Source organism: Procambarus clarkii, chromosome 44 (assembly GCF_040958095.1).
Source record: "Procambarus clarkii isolate CNS0578487 chromosome 44, FALCON_Pclarkii_2.0, whole genome shotgun sequence".
Lineage (NCBI taxonomy): Eukaryota > Metazoa > Arthropoda > Malacostraca > Decapoda > Cambaridae > Procambarus > Procambarus clarkii.
Window position 1 is genome coordinate 24,036,554 of NC_091193.1, and position 18,847 is coordinate 24,055,400.

Consider the following 18,847-nt stretch of genomic DNA (forward strand, 5'->3'; position numbering starts at 1 on the left):
CTTCCTGGGGGGTGGAGGCCTGGTCGAGGACCGGGCCGTGGGGACACTAAAGCCCCAAAATCATCTCAAGATAATTTCCCCTCTGTAATCCTGTAGTGGTTCCATCTGACTGTTCCTCTCTCTTATATGTTCTACTCTGTTTCTGCCTTCCTTTTAAAAATGACGTGATGGCTTGATCACGTCATTATTTGACAACGCAACGTTACGATCACGTGACAGTTTGACGACAATCAACGGGACGTCAATAATGACGTGAGGGTTGGATGTGATAGCGACGGTCAGCAGGTGAGCTGTGTGGCTACACCCGCGGCGGCTCCGTTATCAGTTCCTCGCTATCTTACACCTGTAAAGTCTGCCAGGTTCACAGGATGGGGGGGGGATGGGGAGGGGGGGAGACAAGCAGGGCCAAAAATATAAGTGGTATCAGTTTTCCGAGTGGGGCTGCAATGCTGATTTACTGCCTGAGTGTGTTGGAGGGTGTTGGAGGGTGTTGGAGGGTGTTGGAGGGTGTTGGAGAGTGTTGGAGGATGTTGGAGGGTGTTGGAGGGTGTTGGAGAGTGTTGGAGGGTGTTGGAGGGTGTTGGAGTGTTGGAGGGTGTTGGAGGGTGTTGGAGAGTGTTGGAGGGTGTTGGAGGGTGTTGGAGGGTGTTGGAGGGTGTTGGAGAGTGTTGGAGGGTGTTGGAGAGTGTTGGAGGGTGTTGGAGGGTGTTGGAGGGTGTTGGAGTGTGTTGGAGGGTGTTGGAGAGTGTTGAAGGGTGTTGGAGAGTGTTGAAGGGTGTTGGAGTGTGTTGGAGGGTGTTGGAGGGTGTTGGAGAGTGTTGGAGGGTGTTGGAGGGTGTTGGAGAGTGTTGGAGAGTGTTGGACTGTGTTGGAGGGTGTTGGAGTGTGTTGGAGGGTGTTGGAGAGTGTTGGAGGGTGAGACTGTGTTGGAGGGTGTTGGAGGGTGTTGGAGGGTGTTGGAGAGTGTTGGAGGGTGAGACTGTGTTGGAGGGTGTTGGAGGGTGTTGGAGAGTGTTGGAGGGTGTTGGAGAGTGTTGGAGGGTGTTGGAGGGTGTTGGAGAGTGTTGGAGGGTGTTGGACTGTGTTGGAGGGTGTTGGAGTGTGTTGGAGGGTGTTGGAGGGTGTTGGAGAGTGTTGGAGGGTGAGACTGTGTTGGAGGGTGTTGGAGGGTGTTGGAGGGTGTTGGAGGGTGTTGGAGAGTGTTGGAGGGTGTTGGAGAGTGTTGGAGGGTGTTGGACTGTGTTGGAGGGTGTTGGAGTGTGTTGGAGGGTGTTGGAGGGTGTTGGAGAGTGTTGGACTGTGTTGGAGGGTGTTGGAGGGTGTTGGAGGGTGTTGGAGAGTGTTGGACTGTGTTGGAGGGTGAGACTGTGTTGGAGGGTGAGACTGTGTTGGAGGGTGAGACTGTGTTGGAGGGTGTTGGAGGGTGAGACTGTGTTGGAGGGTGTTGGACTGTGTTGGAGGGTGTTGGAGGGTGTTGGAGGGTGAGACTGTGTTGGAGGGTGTTGGACTGTGTTGGAGGGTGTTGGAGGGTGAGACTGTGTTGGAGTGTGTTGGACTGTGTTGGAGGGTGTTGGAGGGTGTTGGAGAGTGAGACTGTGTTGGAGGGTGAGACTGTGTTGGAGGGTGAGACTGTGTTGGAGGGTGAGACTGTGTTGGAGGGTGAGACTGTGTTGGGGGTGTTGGACTGTGATGGAGGGTGAGACTGTGTTGGAGGTGTTGGACTGTGTTGGAGTGTGTTGGACTGTGTTGGAGGGTGTTGGACTGTGTTGGAGTGTGTTGGACTGTGTTGGAGGGTGTTGGAGTGTGTTGGACTGTGTTGGAGGGTGTTGGATTGTGTTGGAGGGTGTTGGACTGTGTTGGAGTATGTTGGAGTGTGTTGGAGGGTGTTGGACTGTGTTGGAGTATGTTGGAGTGTGTTGGAGGGTGTTGGACTATGATGGACTGTGTTGGAGGGTGTTGGAGTGTGTTGGAGTGTGTTGGACTGTGTTGGACTGTGTTGGACTGTGATGGACTGTGTTGGAGGGTGTTGGAGTGTGTTGGACTGTGTTGGAGGGTGTTGGATTGTGTTGGAGGGTGTTGGACTGTGTTGGAGTATGTTGGAGTGTGTTGGAGGGTGTTGGACTATGATGGACTGTGTTGGAGTATGTTGGAGTGTGTTGGAGGGTGTTGGACTGTGATGGACTGTGTTGGAGGGTGTTGGAGTGTGTTGGAGAGTGTTGGACTGTGCTGGAGGGTTTTGGAGGGTGTTGGAGGGTGTTCCGAACACACTCCAACGAAACACTCTCCAGGTATGTTGCGTTGAGGTCCGTGTTGGGGTGAGGCGGCCGGGAGAGCTGCTCTAGAGGGTCCCTGAAGCTGGAGGTGTCAGGGCCAGCAGGAAGCCCTGGCCCGGTCCATCAGTGGGGGCGTCACAATGGCCCGGTCCATCAGTGGGGGCGTCACAATGGCCCGGTCCATCAGTACGGGCGTCACAATGGTGCGGTCCATCAGAACGGGCGTCACAATGGCGCGGTCCATCAGAACGGGCGTCACAATGGCATGGTCCATCAGTACGGGCGTCACAATGCCCCGGTCCATCAGTGTGGGCGTCACAATGGCGCGGTCCATCAGTGTGGGCGTCACAATGCCCCGGTCCATCAGTACGGGCGTCACAATGGCCCGGTCCATCAGTGTGGGCGTCACAATGCCCCGGTCCATCAGTACGGGCGTCACAATGGCCCGGTCCATCAGTGTGGGCGTCACAATGGCGCGGTCCATCAGTGTGGGCGTCACAATGGCGCGGTCCATCAGTGTGGGCGTCACAATGGCGCGGTCCATCAGTGTGGGCGTCACAATGGCCCGGTCCATCAGTGTGGGCGTCACAATGGCCCGGTCCATCAGTACGGGCGTCACAATGCCCCGGTCCATCAGTGTGGGCGTCACAATGCCCCGGTCCATCAGTACGGGCGTCACAATGCCCCGGTCCATCAGTACGGGCGTCACAATGCCCCGCTGAGCCTCCACACACACTACAAAACTGCCCCAACAACATAATTATCTCCTCTAATACTATTCATACCGCGTAAATATACCGGTCGACACACATTATCTCGCTCTTCCTCTCGTAAAACAAAATTGTGATGTATCATTTTTATGACTGTCGGCGGAGGTGGCAGGGCGCAGGGAGAGTGACTGTAAGACTGTCGTCAACAGTTGCCACACTAGTGGCAAGTGCTGGCAGCGAGGCAACTACACTAACTGCTCACCACAACAACGTAGACAAACGCCATGATGATAATATACTATAATTGCAGATAACGATACAAGTCAGTTCACTACTGTGGTATCACACTAGGGCCACCCCTACCTTCCCACCTTCTCCAAACTACGGGCCGCGAGGCCCAGTTATTAGACCTTTCAGACCAGTTGGCATGAGGTACCTGGAGCTTTGCAATTACTTTATTCACTCTCGTATTCTTGAAGATATCCTCACAGTATACCCAAAATTTGCCAGTGCCGGCTACTAAACATATGGCCCTGTATGACTAACCATCCTGCGAGATGGGGACTTGTATTACCACTGCTGCCTTATTCAATCTTGTGGTGTTGATATCCTCAAAATGCATCCGGAGTCTGCCAGTGCAGACTGCCTATCACATGCCTCTGTATGACTAACCATCCTGTGTGATGGGGATTTTTTAGCATCACCTAGTTAGCTTTTTTGACACACTGTACTCCACTTCATATAGTCTAGGGTAGCTGCACTAATGCAGATGTACCTCATGTATTATAAAAAAAAAAAAAAAAAAAAAAAAAAAAAAAAAAAAAAAAAGGGCCACACCTGTCCGCTCCAAGACTGTATCTGGTCTTCGGCAACTTTACATATATGTACCAAAATAAATTATTTTCCGTCGATTTTCTCCACCAAACATGGTCGTCCAGTAGCCACGGCCAGTTACTGAACTGTTTTCTTGGGGCGTGTTTGTTTTCCTCGTCGCATGCCACACAATTGGCCAAATTTCAGGTAAACATTGGAAAAATTACAGTAAATAAAATTACTCTATATAAATAAAAATGTAAATGTTCGTTTGTTCAAAATCGCTACTCTCTGACTGGTCTTCACCGATTGCTTTGAAATTTTGACAGAACGTTGCATTCGAATACGCACTTATTTGTATATACCTACTAAATAGATGCCACACCTGTGACAGGTAAAAACATGTTTTTTTTTTTAAAACCAGAGCCATCTGTTAGATGAAAAGGCAACACACACGTTATACAAAATATGTTACGATTCCATTTCAATGTTGCATTGATAAATTGATTTTTCATAGATTTTGATTTATTTTAATTTTGATTGAATTATTTTGTGTGACATTGCGTTGGAATTGAGCTGTGTTGTTTACCATATCGTTCATTTTGTGAGTATAGTTTATTTGTTTATTTTTTCATTGTTTTTCATTTCGTTTTTTTAACTGTTCTAATTATTGTTCTGTGATGGAAACATCAGATCATTTGGGAATGCATCAGACGAGGAAGTGGGGAATGGTGGGGAGGACGAGGGGTCGGGGTTGTTTGAGTATATGTATGTATATATGTGTATGTATGAGGAACTCGATAAATAATATGTATGAACAACTCGACAAATAATAATAATAATAAAATAAAGAGCCATAAACAGAACAACATGTGTGGAAGCATCGGAGTGTGTATATATGAATGCTACACAGTATTCATCTATGGACATCCATATATGGTGAAACACATGTGAAGAACCTCTCACACACTCACAGCTCCCTGACAAGAGGGAGCCAGCTCAGCTTAGCTGCCAACACCCACACATGGTGTCAGCAAGGCGGACAGCCCGCCTGCTTTCATACCTCTCACTATTTCCCACTTCTATACTTCCCTTTACCTATGCCTCTCCTTCCTCTTTACTCCCCCCCCCCTCCCCCTCCAAAAAAAAAGGGTCGGGGGAGTGGGGAATGGTTGGGAGGACGAGGGGACAGGGGGAGGGGGGACAGGGGGAGGGGGGACAGGGGGAGGGGGGACAGGGGGAGTGGGGAATGGATGAGGGGACAGGGGGAGGGGGGACAGGGGGAGGGGGCACGGGGGATATTGCCCACAGCAACGCGTGGCCGGGTACAGCTAGTAGTAATGTAAATAAATAGCCTTCCTTTCTACTCTGCAGTAAAGTAAATGATTCTTTCGTCAGAGCATTTGCTAATGTGACGTTTGTATACATTATATATCATTTTCCAGTGTAAGCCCGGCCGGCAGCCTGTCTTTGTACTCGTCTCACTTCCCGTGTGTTCTCGATCACGATCATTACCATAAAGATCAAATAACACCTATTCATTTATATATAAAACTTATTGTTGTCTCTGGGCCGCAAAAATGTGTAAAATATACAAGTTGACCATTGTAGTGAGGCGTGTGGAGGTCCTGGGTGTGGGCCCCTGTGCTAGGGGGCCCCTGTGCTAGGGGGCCCCTGAGCGTGGGGCCCTGTGCTAGGGGGGCCCCTGAGCGTGGGGCCCTGTGCTAGGGGGGCCCCTGAGCGTAGGGCCCTGTGCTAGGGGGCCCCTGAGCGTAGGGCCCTGTGCTAGGGGGGCCCCTGAGCGTAGGGCCCTGTGCTAGGGGGGCCCCTGAGCGTAGGGCCCTGTGCAAGAGGCCCTAGGTGTCGGGCCCTGTGCTAGGGGCCCTAGGTGTCGAGCCCTGTGCTAGGGGGCCCCTGAGCGTAGGGCCCTGTGCTAGGGGGCCCCTGTGCGTGGGGCCCTGTGCTAGGGGCCCTGGGTGTGGGGCGCCTGTGCCAGAGGTACTGGGTGTGGAGCCAGAGTGTCATGAGTATTGTACTTAGGACACATTAGACATATATTGTAGTCATTAGTGCATGTACTAGTGACTATACATGTCATTAGTAACCATGTAGCAATTACCGTTCAGAATAGTAAACATAAAACATTGTATACATAGACGTTTGTCCACTATTGGTGTATGGCTCTCTACAGGTGTAGAGAGTCACTCCTGACGGTGGGAGTGACCATGGTAAGTTTAACATTGTGTACTTTCATCTCAACCATTATAGCCCAACCACTTGGGCCGGACGGTGGAGCCACTGTCTCGCGTCATGCAGGTCTGTGTTCAAGCCCCGACCGTCCGGGCACCATTCCTTCCCCCCCCCCCCCCCCCCCCGTCCCATCCCATATCCGTATCCTGACCCCTTCCTAGTGCTATATAGTCGTAATGGCTTGGCGCTTACCCCTGATAATTCCCTTCCCTTCACAACCCTGACGTGAAAGATTGTGAGCCGCCGTGCTGGTTATATCACCATCACCCTGCTGGTTATATCACCATCACCGTGGGCACACTACCTCACGATGGTGGTGGCTGGAAGGCTCTCCCTCATGTTCTCTACCCCTCACATATCATCTGTAAAACGCTTTGAATACAAAACAGCAACAATTAGCTTACGACAACAGCGGCCCGAGGGTCAGTATTATGACGCTACGTGACGACTACACGTCTACAGTCAACATGACCAGACCTTCTTCAGACCTGAGACAACCCTCAGCCCCCAAGGCACCACCTGCGGCTACACCTGCGGCGGCTACGTCTGCCACCAGCGGCTACGCCTGCCACCTGCGGCTACACCTGCCTCCTGCGGCTACACCTGCCACCTGCCTTGTGAGCTGGTGGTCCAAGACCACAGTTACCGACCCATTAGGCTGACCATCTCTCAACACCTCACACGGAAATACACAACAATGACACCATTACAAAAGAACTACTTGTCAATGGCCAACATTGATTCATTTCAGTAGCAGCCAAACTTTATATATTTTTTTTTGCTTACACTTAAGTTGTTTAATTATGAAGTGAAAGAAAGTGTTGTGTGGGTGCTGGACGGACTCCTTCAGGAAGACCTCATCATGATGAAATCAGAACAAAGATCATGTAGCCATGAAGTATTCTGACCAGCAATACTCCACTAAGCTACCTAAACGGCAGCCAAGCCTGGCACCAAGCTTATCAGTCTGCTCAAGTCTAAAATTTCCCCCGTGAGAAAATCAATCATTACATGAGCTACTAAAACAAATTATTATACTAAGACACACCAACTGGGGGATGTGAAGCATGTTACTGATGGTGAACACTGACCCATACTAACCATGTTACTGATGGTGAACACTGACCCATACTAACCATGTTACTGATGGTGAACACTGACCCACACTAACCATGTTACTGATGGTGAACACTGACCCACACTAACCGTGTTACTGATGGTGAACACTGACCCATACTAACCATGTTACTGATGGTGAACACTGACCCACACTAACCATGTTACTGATGGTGAACACTGACCCACACTAACCATGTTACTGATGGTGAACACTGACCCATACTAACCATGTTACTGATGGTGAACACTGACCCATACTAACCATGTTACTGATGGTGAACACTGACCCATACTAACCGTGTTACTAATAGTGAACATTTATCACTTACAAACAGTAGTGACAGCAATAACGACGTGAATTAATTAATAGCTGACTAAGGCGCAGGTATTAACGGCACCATGGTTAATGATCAACAGGTGTGTCAGGCCACATGTGTACTGACCAAACCAGTCCCCATGCTCGGTGGAGGAGATTTCAGCAAATTCAACTTCAATAATAAACAGATAAACTGGGAGCAAATAAACCAGGACTTCACAGAAATAAGCTGGGGAGAACAGCTAGAAAATACAAACCTGAACCAGTGCCTGGAAAAAAATAAGCTCAGTAGCACTAGAAATATGTTCAAACCGCATACCCCTAAGAAAAAAGAGAAAGAGATGCAGATTGGAACGGGAACGTCGTTCCTTATATAGGCGAAGAAAACGAATCGCGGAACAACTTGAGAGTCGCACCCTATCTCAAGAACGGCAAAGAAGGTTAGGTAGAGAAATAGAAACAATTGAACTCAAGCTACAAGAATCATACAAAACCCAGGAGAGGCAAAGAGAGCAAAAGGCCATCAGTGAAATAGAGAGTATCGGGCCCCTGATATGAAATAGAGAGTAAATCTAGTATCGGGCCCCTGCGAAAGGGAGATGGAACTTTCACCGATGACAACAAAGAAATGAGCGAGTTACTGAGGAAGCAGTACGACTCTGTTTTCAGCGAGCCACTAAATGCACTAAAGATTGATAACCCAAATTAATATTTCATGGATATGATACCAACATCAAATCATATATCAGACGTCACCCTATCTCCACTGGATTTTGAAGAAGCCATAAACAGTATGCCTATGCACTCTGCACCAGACCCGGATTCTTGGAACTCCATACTCATCAAGAACTGTAAAAAAACACTATCGCAGGACCTTCACATTCTTCTGAGACAAAGCCTAGATACTGGCGTTATCCCTGACATACTAAAAACAGTAAAGATAGCACCACTCCATAAAGGAGGAAATAAGGTAGAGGCAAAAAATTAGACCGATAGCACTAACATGGCACATCATAAAAATCTTTGAGAGAGTACTAAGAAGTAAGATCACAAAATATATGGAATCACAGCATCTCCATAACCCCGGACAACATGGTTTCAGAACAGGGCGCTCTTGCCTGTCGCAGTTGCTGGACCACTATGATATGGCATTAGATGCTATGGAAGACAAACAAAACGCTGATGTAATTTACACAGATTTCGCAAAAGCCTTCGACAAATGTGACCATGGTGTTATTGTACATAAAATGAGTTCAAAAGGAATTACCGGAAAAATAGGCAGATGGATCTACAATTTCCTGATTACTAGAACCCAAGGTGTAATAGTCAACAAAATAAAATCCAGCCCATCAACCGTGAAGAGCTCAGTCCCCCAGGGTACTGTGCTTGCTCCAGTACTTTTTCTCATCCTCATATCGGATATAGACAAGGACACAATCTATAGTATTGTATCATCCTTTGCAGATGACACTAGGATTTTTATGAGAGTAGACAACACAGAGGACACGGCAAACCTCCAGTCAGATGTAAATCAGGTCTTTCTATGGGCTACAGAAAATAACATGGTGTTTAACGAAGATAAGTTCCAGCTCATGCGCTATGGAAAAAATGAAAATATAAAAACGGAAACCACGTACAAAACTCAGGCAAATCATAACATAGAACGAAAAGGCAATGTAAAGGATCTGGGTGTACTCATGTCGGAAGACCTTATCTTTAAAGAACACAATAAAGTAGCCGTCACAACTGCAAGAAAAATGACAGGTTGGATAACAAGAACCTTTCACACTAGAGATGCTATACCGATGATGATACTTTTCAAAACGCTTGTGCTCTCTAGAGTGGAGTACTGCTGCACAATGACAGCCCCTTTCAAAGCTGGAGAAATTGCTGACCTGGAGAGCGTGCAGAGATACTTTACTGCTAGAATCCACTCAGTAAAACATCTAAACTATTGGGACCGACTAAAGAGCCTAAATCTGTACTCCCTTGAGCGCAGGCGGGAGAGATACATAATAATTTACACGTGGAAAATATTAGAGGGGCTGGTCCCAAACCTGCACACAGAAATAACACCACATGAGACCAGAAGACATGGCAGGATGTGCAGAATACCCCAGTTGAAGAGCAGAGGTGCAACAGGTACTCTGAGAGAGAACTATCAACATCAGAGGCCCGAGACTGTTCAACACGCTTCCACTACACATAAGGGGCATAACTGGCCGACCCCTCACAGTGTTCAAGAGAGAACTGGATAAGCACCTCCAAAGGATACCTGATCAACCAGGCTGTGACTTGTATGTCAAGTTGACGTGCAGCCTGGTTGACAGTACATCAACCAGGAGGCCTGGGCGATGACCGGGCCGCAGGGACGCTAAGCCCCGAAACCATCATAAGGTAGGCAACCACAAGGTCCTGTACCCACCTGTGAACACAAATTAAACTAAAAAAACAAAAACTTTTTTGTAAACTCGCATATTAAACAGCCCAGAGCCACCTGTGTGGGAGGTAGTGGACACCATACCCGTCCTGTGAGAGGTAGTGGACACCATACCCGTCCTGTGAGAGGTAGTGGGCACCATACCCGTCCTGTGAGAGGTAGTGGACACCATACCCGTCCTGTGAGAGGTAGTGGACACCATACCCGTCCTGTGGGAGGTAGTGGACACCATACCCGTCCTGTGAGAGGTAGTGGACACCATACCCGTCCTGTGAGAGGTAGTGGACACCATACCCGTCCTGTGGGAGGTAGTGGACACCATACCCGTCCTGTGAGAGGTAGTGGACACCATACCCGTCCTGTGGGAGGTAGTGGACACCATACCCGTCCTGTGAGAGGTAGTGGGCACCATACCCGTCCTGTGAGAGGTAGTGGACACCATACCCGTCCTGTGAGAGGTAGTGGACACCATACCCGTCCTGTGAGAGGTAGTGGACACCATACCCGTCCTGTGAGAGGTAGTGGGCACCATACCCGTCCTGTGAGAGGTAGTGGACACCATACCCGTCCTGTGAGAGGTAGTGGACACCATACCCGTCCTGTGAGAGGTAGTGGACACCATACCCGTCCTGTGAGAGGTAGTGGACACCATACCCGTCCTGTGGGAGGTAGTGGGCACCATACCCGTCCTGTGAGAGGTAGTGGACACCATACCCGTCCTGTGAGAGGTAGTGGACACCATACCCGTCCTGTGGGAGGTAGTGGACACCATACCCGTCCTGTGAGAGGTAGTGGACACCATACCCGTCCTGTGAGAGGTAGTGGACACCATACCCGTCCTGTGGGAGGTAGTGGACACCATACCCGTCCTGTGAGAGGTAGTGGACACCATACCCGTCCTGTGGGAGGTAGTGGACACCATACCCGTCCTGTGAGAGGTAGTGGGCACCATACCCGTCCTGTGAGAGGTAGTGGACACCATACCCGTCCTGTGAGAGGTAGTGGACACCATACCCGTCCTGTGAGAGGTAGTGGACACCATACCCGTCCTGTGAGAGGTAGTGGGCACCATACCCGTCCTGTGAGAGGTAGTGGACACCATACCCGTCCTGTGAGAGGTAGTGGACACCATACCCGTCCTGTGAGAGGTAGTGGACACCATACCCGTCCTGTGAGAGGTAGTGGACACCATACCCGTCCTGTGAGAGGTAGTGGACACCATACCCGTCCTGTGAGAGGTAGTGGACACCATACCCGTCCTGTGAGAGGTAGTGGACACCATACCCGTCCTGTGAGAGGTAGTGGGCACCATACCCGTCCTGTGAGAGGTAGTGGACACCATACCCGTCCTGTGAGAGGTAGTGGACACCATACCCGTCCTGTGAGAGGTAGTGGACACCATACCCGTCCTGTGAGAGGTAGTGGGCACCATACCCGTCCTGTGAGAGGTAGTGGACACCATACCCGTCCTGTGGGAGGTAGTGGACACCATACCCGTCCTGTGAGAGGTAGTGGGCACCATACCCGTCCTGTGAGAGGTAGTGGACACCATACCCGTCCTGTGAGAGGTAGTGGACACCATACCCGTCCTGTGAGAGGTAGTGGACACCATACCCGTCCTGTGAGAGGTAGTGGGCACCATACCCGTCCTGTGAGAGGTAGTGGACACCATACCCGTCCTGTGAGAGGTAGTGGACACCATACCCGCTCTATATACATCATAATGATACATTGTAAATAATACAATGACGGTACAGGAGGAACACTATGGATGAAACATGTTTAAGACTTTAAAAGCGAAGCATGAAGAGGTCTTGAGAGGAGGTGGAACTGCGCCTTTAACTGTCTGGCTCCGACTCCTTAACTGGCAATTACGTCTAACTTACTGCACACTTTCTACATGCACTTCCAAACTTGCAAGGAAAAAAGTCAACCGCGTTCCTCTGACATTTAATTAAAAGTGTATGTCACAGTTGACGCTGATGAGAGTCAGCTGTCAATAGAGCCACTTTGCAGCCGTCAATAGAGCCACGTCGCAGCCGTCAATAGAGCCACTTTGCAGTCGTCGATAGAGCCAATTTGCAGACGTCAATAGAGCCACTTCGCAGCCGTCAATAGAGCCACTTTGCAGCCGTCAATAGAGCCACTTTGCAGACATCAATAGAGCCACTTTGCAGACGTCAATAGGGCCACTTTGCAGACGTCAATAGAGCCACTTTGCAGACGTCAATAGAGCCACTTTGCAGACGTCAATAGAGCCACTTTGCAGACGTCAATAGAGCCACTTTGCAGACATCAATAGAGCCACTTTGCAGACGTCAATAGAGCCACTTTGCAGACGTCAATAGAGCCACTTTGCAGACGTCAATAGAGCCACTTTGCAGACGTCAATAGAGCCACTTTGCAGACGTCATGAGCTGCTCACCACACACCTGCTCACCACACACCTGCTCACCACACACCTGCTCACTACACCCCTGCTCACTACACCCCTGCTCACCACACACCTGCTCACCACACACCTGCTCACTACACACCTGCTCACCACACACCTGCTCACCACACACCTGCTCACTACACCCCTGCTCACCACACACACCTGCTCACTACACACACCTGCTCACCACACACCTGCTCACCACACACCTGCTCACTACACCCCTGCTCACCACACACCTGCTCACCACACACCTGCTCACTACACCCCTGCTCACCACACACACCTGCTCACTACACACACCTGCTCACCACACACCTGCTCACCACACACCTGCTCACTACACCCCTGCTCACCACACACCTGCTCACCACACACCTGCTCACTACACCCCTGCTCACCACACACACCTGCTCACTACACACACCTGTTCACTACACACCTGCTCACCACACACCTGCTCACCACACACCTGCTCACTACACCCCTGCTCACCACACACACCTGCTCACTACACACACCTGCTCACTACACACCTGCTCACCACACACCTGCTCACCACACACCTGCTCACCACACACCTGCTCACCACACACCTGCTCACTACACCCCTGCTCACTACACCCCTGCTCACCACACACCTGCTCACCACACACCTGCTCACTACACACCTGCTCACCACACACCTGCTCACCACACACCTGCTCACTACACCCCTGCTCACCACACACCTGCTCACCACACACCTGCTCACCACACACCTGCTCACCACACACCTGCTCACATTCCACCTCACATCTGCACACTTCACACAAGTGTTATATAATTATATGAAGGTATTCCTGACTCACCCACCATAAATCACGTTAATATTAGAGTGACAGCTGTAATGACATGCGCTGTGCTGACACAATGTGTTATCACATTGTGGTATCACTGTGTGTGTGTGTGTGTAATTACCTAAGTGTAATTACCTAAGTGTAGTTACAGGATGAGAGCTACGCTCGTGGTGTCCCGTCTTCCCAGCACTCTTTGTCATATAACGCTTTGAAACTACTGACGGTCTTGGCCTCCACCACCTTCTCACTTAACTTGTTCCAACCGTCTACCACTCTATTTGCGAAGGTGAATTTTCTTATATTTCTTCGGCATCTGTGTTTAGCTAGTTTAAATCTATGACCTCTTGTTCTTGAAGTTCCAGGTCTCAGGAAGTCTTCCCTGTCGATTTTGTCAATTCCTGTTACTATTTTGTATGTAGTGATCATATCACCTCTTTTTCTTCTGTCTTCTAGTTTTGGCATATTTAATGCTTCTAACCTCTCCTCGTAGCTCTTGCCCTTCAGTTCTGGGAGCCACTTAGTAGCATGTCTTTGCACCTTTTCCAGTTTGTTGATGTGCTTCTTAAGATATGGGCACCACACAACAGCTGCATATTCTAGCTTTGGCCTAACAAAAGTCATGAACAATTTCTTTAGTATATCGCCATCCATGTATTTAAATGCAATTCTGAAGTTAGAAAGCATAGCATAGGCTCCTTGCACAATATTTTTAATGTGGTCCTCAGGTGATAGTTTTCTATCTAGAACCACTCCTAGATCTCTTTCTTTATCAGAATTCTTTAAAGATTTCTCACATAATATATAGGTTGTGTGGGGTCTATGTTCTCCTATTCCACATTCCATAACATGACATTTATTAACATTAAATTCCATTTGCCAAGTGGTGCTCCATATACTTATTTTGTCCAGGTCTTTTTGAAGGGCATGACAGTCATCTAAATTTCTTATCCTTCCTATTATCTTAGCATCATCAGCAAACATGTTCATATAATTCTGTATACCAACTGGTAGATCATTTATGTACACAATAAACATCACTGGTGCAAGAACTGAACCCTGTGGTACTCCACTTGTGACATTTCTCCATTCTGATACATTGCCTCTGATTACTGCCCTCATTTTTCTATCAGTCAGAAAATTTTTCATCCATGATAGAAGCTTACCTGTCACCCCTCCAATATTTTCCAGTTTCCAGAACAACCTCTTATGTGGAACTCTGTCGAAAGCCTTTTTTAGGTCCAGATAGATGCAGTCAACCCAACCATCTCTTTCCTGTAATATCTCTGTGGCTCGATCATAGAAACTGAGTAAATTCGATACACAGGATCTTCCAGATCGAAAACCATACTGTCTGTCTGATATTATATCATTTCTCTCTAGGTGTTCTACCCATTTAGTTTTGATTAGTTTTTCCAATACTTTCACTATTACACTTGTCAATGATACAGGTCTATAATTGAGGGGGTCTTCCCTGCTGCCACTTTTGTAGATTGGAACTATGTTAGCCTGTTTCCACACGTCTGCTACGATTCCTGTACACAGGGATGCCTGAAAGATCAGGTGAAGTGGAATGCTGAGCTCAGATGCACATTCTCTCAGAACCCATGGTGAAACGCCATCTGGGCCAGCTGCTTTGTTCTTACCGAGCTCCTTGAGCATTTTTTCCACTTCGTCTCTAGACACCTCTATGTGTTCTATGTTGTTCTCTGGAATTCTTATTGTATCTGGTTCCCTAAAGATTTCATTTTGTACAAACACACTTTGGAACTTTTCGTTTAGTGTTTCACACATTTCCTTTTCATTTTCCGTGAATCTATTTCCCATTTTCAACCTCTGAATATTATCCTTTACCTGCAATTTGTTGTTTATGAATTTATAGAATAGACCTGGTTCTGTTTTACATTTGTCCGCAATCCCTTTTTCAAAATTTCTTTCTGCCTCTCTCCTCACTGCCGTGTAGTTGTTTCTCGCATCTTTGTATCGCTGGTATGTTTGGGGGTTCGGCCTCTTCCTGTATTGATTCCATTTTTGTGTCTTTCGGTCTCTAGCCCTCTCGCAATTTCTATTGGACCAATCCTGTTTCCTTGTTCTGCACCGTGTGTGTGTGTGTGTGTGTGTGTGTGTGTGTGTGTGTGTGTGTGTGTGTGTGCGTGTGTGTGTGTGCGTGTGTGTGTGTGCGTGTGTGTGTGTGTGTGTGTGTGCGTGTGTGTGTGCGTGTGTGTGTGTGTGTGCGTGTGTGTGTGTGCGTGTGTGTGTGTGTGTGTGTGCGTGTGTGTGTGTATGTGTGTGTGTGTGTGTGTGTGTGTGTGTGTATGTGTGTGTGTGTGTGTGTATGTGTACTCACCTATATGTACTCACCTATATGTGCTTGCAGGATCGAGCATTGACTCTTGGATCCCGCCTTTCTAGCTATCGGTTGTTTACAGCAATGACTCCTGTCCCATTTCCCTATCATACCTAGTTTTAAAAGTATGAATAGTATTTGCTTCCACAACCTGTTCCCCAAGTGCATTCCATTTTTCTACTACTCTCACGCTAAAAGAAAACTTCCTAACATCTCTGTGACTCATCTGAGTTTCCAGTTTCCACCCATGTCCCCTCGTTCTGTTATTATTACGTGTGAACATTTCATCTATTTCCACTTTATCAATTCCCCTGAGTATTTTATATGTCCCTATCATATCTCCTCTCTCCCTTCTTTTCTCTAGTGTCGTTAGGTTCAGTTCCTTCAGCCGCTCTTCATATCCCATCCCTCGTAACTCTGGGACAAGCCTCGTCGCAAACCTCTGAACCTTCTCCAGTTTCTTTATGTGTTTCTTCAGGTGGGGGCTCCATGATGGCGCGGCATACTCTAAGACGGGTCTCACGTAGGCAGTGTAAAGTGCCCTAAAAGCTTCCTCATTTAGGTTTCTGAATGAAGTTCTAATTTTCGCCAGTGTAGAGTACGCTGCTGTCGTTATCCTATTTATATGTGCCTCAGGAGCTAGATTAGGTGTCACATCCACTCCCAGGTCTCTTTCTCGAATCGTTACAGGTAGGCTGTTCCCCTTCATTGTGTACTGTTCCTTTGGTCTCCTGTCACCTGATCCCATTTCCATAACTTTACATTTACTGGTGTTAAACTCCAGTAGCCATTTCCCTGACCATCTCTGCAGCCTGTTTAAGTCCTCTTGGAGGATCCTACAATCCTCGTCTCTCACAACTCTTCTCATTAATTTTGCGTCATCTGCAAACATTGACATGTATGATTCCACTCCTGTAAACATATCATTTACGTAAATTAGAAAGAGGATTGGTCCCAGCACCGATCCTTGAGGTACTCCACTTGTTACTGTTCGCCAGTCCGACTTTTCGCCCCTTACCATTACCCTCTGGCTCCTTCCTGTTAGGTAGTTCTTCACCCATACTAGGGCCTTTCCGCTTACTCCTGCCTGCCTCTCAAGTTTGTATAGCAGTCTCATGTGCGGTACCGTATCAAAGGCCTTTTGGCAGTCAAGAAATATGCAGTCTGCCCAGCCTTCTCTGTCCTGCCTTATCCTTGTTACTTTATCATAGAATTCTAAAAGGTTTGTTAGGCATGATTTCCCTGTCCAGAACCCATGTTGGTGCTTGTTTACAAACCCAATGCTCTCCAGGTGCTCAACAAGTCTTAGCCTAATTATTCTTTCAAGTATTTTGCAGGGGATGCTTGTCAGTGATACGGGTCTGTAGTTAAGTGCCTCCTCCCTATCCCCCTTTTTGAAAATCGGTACGACATTTGCCTCCTTCCAGCAACTGGGCAATTCTCCCGACATAAGTGACTCATTGAAGATCATTGCCAGAGGCACGCTGAGAGCCTGCGCTGCCTCTTTAAGTATCCACGGTGATACTTTGTCTGGTCCAACAGCTTTATTTGCATCCAGTGTTGTCAACTGTTTCATTACATCCTCTGCTGTCACCTCTATATCTGATAGTCTTTCATCTTGGGTAATCTCTTCTAACAATGGGAGCTGCTCAGGCTCGGTAGTGAACACTCCATGGAATTTTGCATTCAGTACCTCGCAGATTTCCTTGTCGCTTTCTGTATATGCCCCTTCTGTTTTCCTCAGTCTTGTCACTTGGTCATTTACCGACATCTTCCTTCTTATATGGCTATGTAGTAATTTTGGTTGCTTTTTCGCTTTGACTGCAATATCGTTCTCATAATTTCTTTCCGACACTCGTCTTATGTTAATGTAATCATTCCTAGCTCTGTTACATCTAATCCTGTTGTCCTCTGTCCTTTGTCTTCTGTACTTCCTCCACTCCCTCCTGCTTCTCACCTTTGCTTCCTGACACTGTCTATTAAACCATGGGTTATTATATTCCCTCCTGCTTTTTTTCTTTATTGTTGGAATAAATCTATCTTCAGCCTCCTTGCATTTCAATATGACTTGGGTCATCATACCTTGCACTGTTTTTCCTCTAAGTTCTTCCTCCCACTGCACTTCTCCCAGGTAGTCCCTTATCCTTCTGTAGTCCCCTTTTCTGTAATCAAGTCTCCTTTCCCGGACCTCTTGTCCTTTGGTCACAATTTTAAGCTCCATCATGTTGTCAAAGGCTAGGACACAATGGTCACTAGCTCCTAGTGGTATTTCATGTTCCAACTGCTCGATGTCTTCTACATTCTGAGTGATAATGAGATCTAATAGGCTGGGCGTATCCCCTCCTCTTTCCCTAGTATCTTCTTTCACATGCTGTGTTAGGAAATTCCTGTCAATAACGTCTACCAGCTTCGCTCCCCAGGTCTCCTCCCCGCCATGGGGATTCCTCGTTTCCCAATCTATCTCTCCATGATTTAGGTCCCCCATGACCAGCAGCTTCGCTCTCATTCTATGCGCTAAAGTTGCTGCCCTCTGCAGTTCATCCATACATGTCTTGTTGCTGTCCTCGTACTCCTGCCTGGGCCTTCTACTGTTTGGTGGGGGATTGTAGAGTATCAAGATTACAATCTTCTTCCCATCCACTGTCAGGGTTCCATGTATGAAGCTTGTGCTTTCATTGGTACCCGGATTTTCCAGCTCATCAAACTTCCATTTCCGCTTTATTAGTAGTGCCACTCCACCTCCCTGTCTCTGTGTCCTTTCTTTTCTTATCACTTATCATTTTCTTATCTTATTATCTTTCTTGTGTGTGTGTGTATGTGTGTGTGTGTGTGTGTGTGTGTATGTGTGTGTGTGTATGTGTGTGTGTGTGTGTATGTGTGTGTGTGTGTGTGTGTGTGTATGTGTGTGTGTATGTGTGTGTGTGTGTGTGTGTGTGTGTGTGTGTGTGTGTGTGTGTGTGTGTGTATGTGTGTGTGTGTGTGTGTGTGTGTGTGTGTGTGTGTGTGTATGTGTGTGTATGTGTGTGTGTGTATGTGTGTGTGTGTGTGTGTGTGTGTGTGTGTGTGTGTGTGTGTGTGTGTGTGTGTGTGTGTGTGTGTGTACTCACCTAGTTGTACTCACCTAGTTGTGTCTGCAGGATCGAGCATTGACTCTTGGATCCCGCCTTTCGAGCATCGGTTGTTTACATCAATGACTCCTGTCCTATTTCCCTATCATACCTGGTTTTAAAATTATGAATAGTATTTGCTTCCACAACCTGTTCCTGAAGTGCATTCCATTTCCCCACTACTCTCACGCTAAAAGAA

The 18,847-nt window shown here is 47.9% G+C and overlaps 2 protein-coding genes across 2 annotated transcripts in view; both read right to left on the reverse strand.

The window, feature by feature from the left end:
• The window catches only part of FucT6 (alpha-(1,6)-fucosyltransferase 8), a 209,462-nt gene that overhangs the window by 129,078 nt on the left and 61,537 nt on the right, over window positions 1-18,847 (reverse strand). The window lies entirely within an intron of this gene.
• On the reverse strand, window positions 2,365-2,967 carry LOC123745180 (glutamine-rich protein 2-like). The gene has a single exon (XM_045725489.2). It carries the CDS (start codon window positions 2,965-2,967, stop codon window positions 2,365-2,367), a length of 603 nt encoding a protein of 200 aa, XP_045581445.2.

Coding starts and splice junctions, on each gene's coding strand:
- LOC123745180 (XM_045725489.2), bottom strand. CDS start 2,967: ATGGACCGGGGCATTGTGACGCCCGTACTGATGGACCGGGGCATTGTG.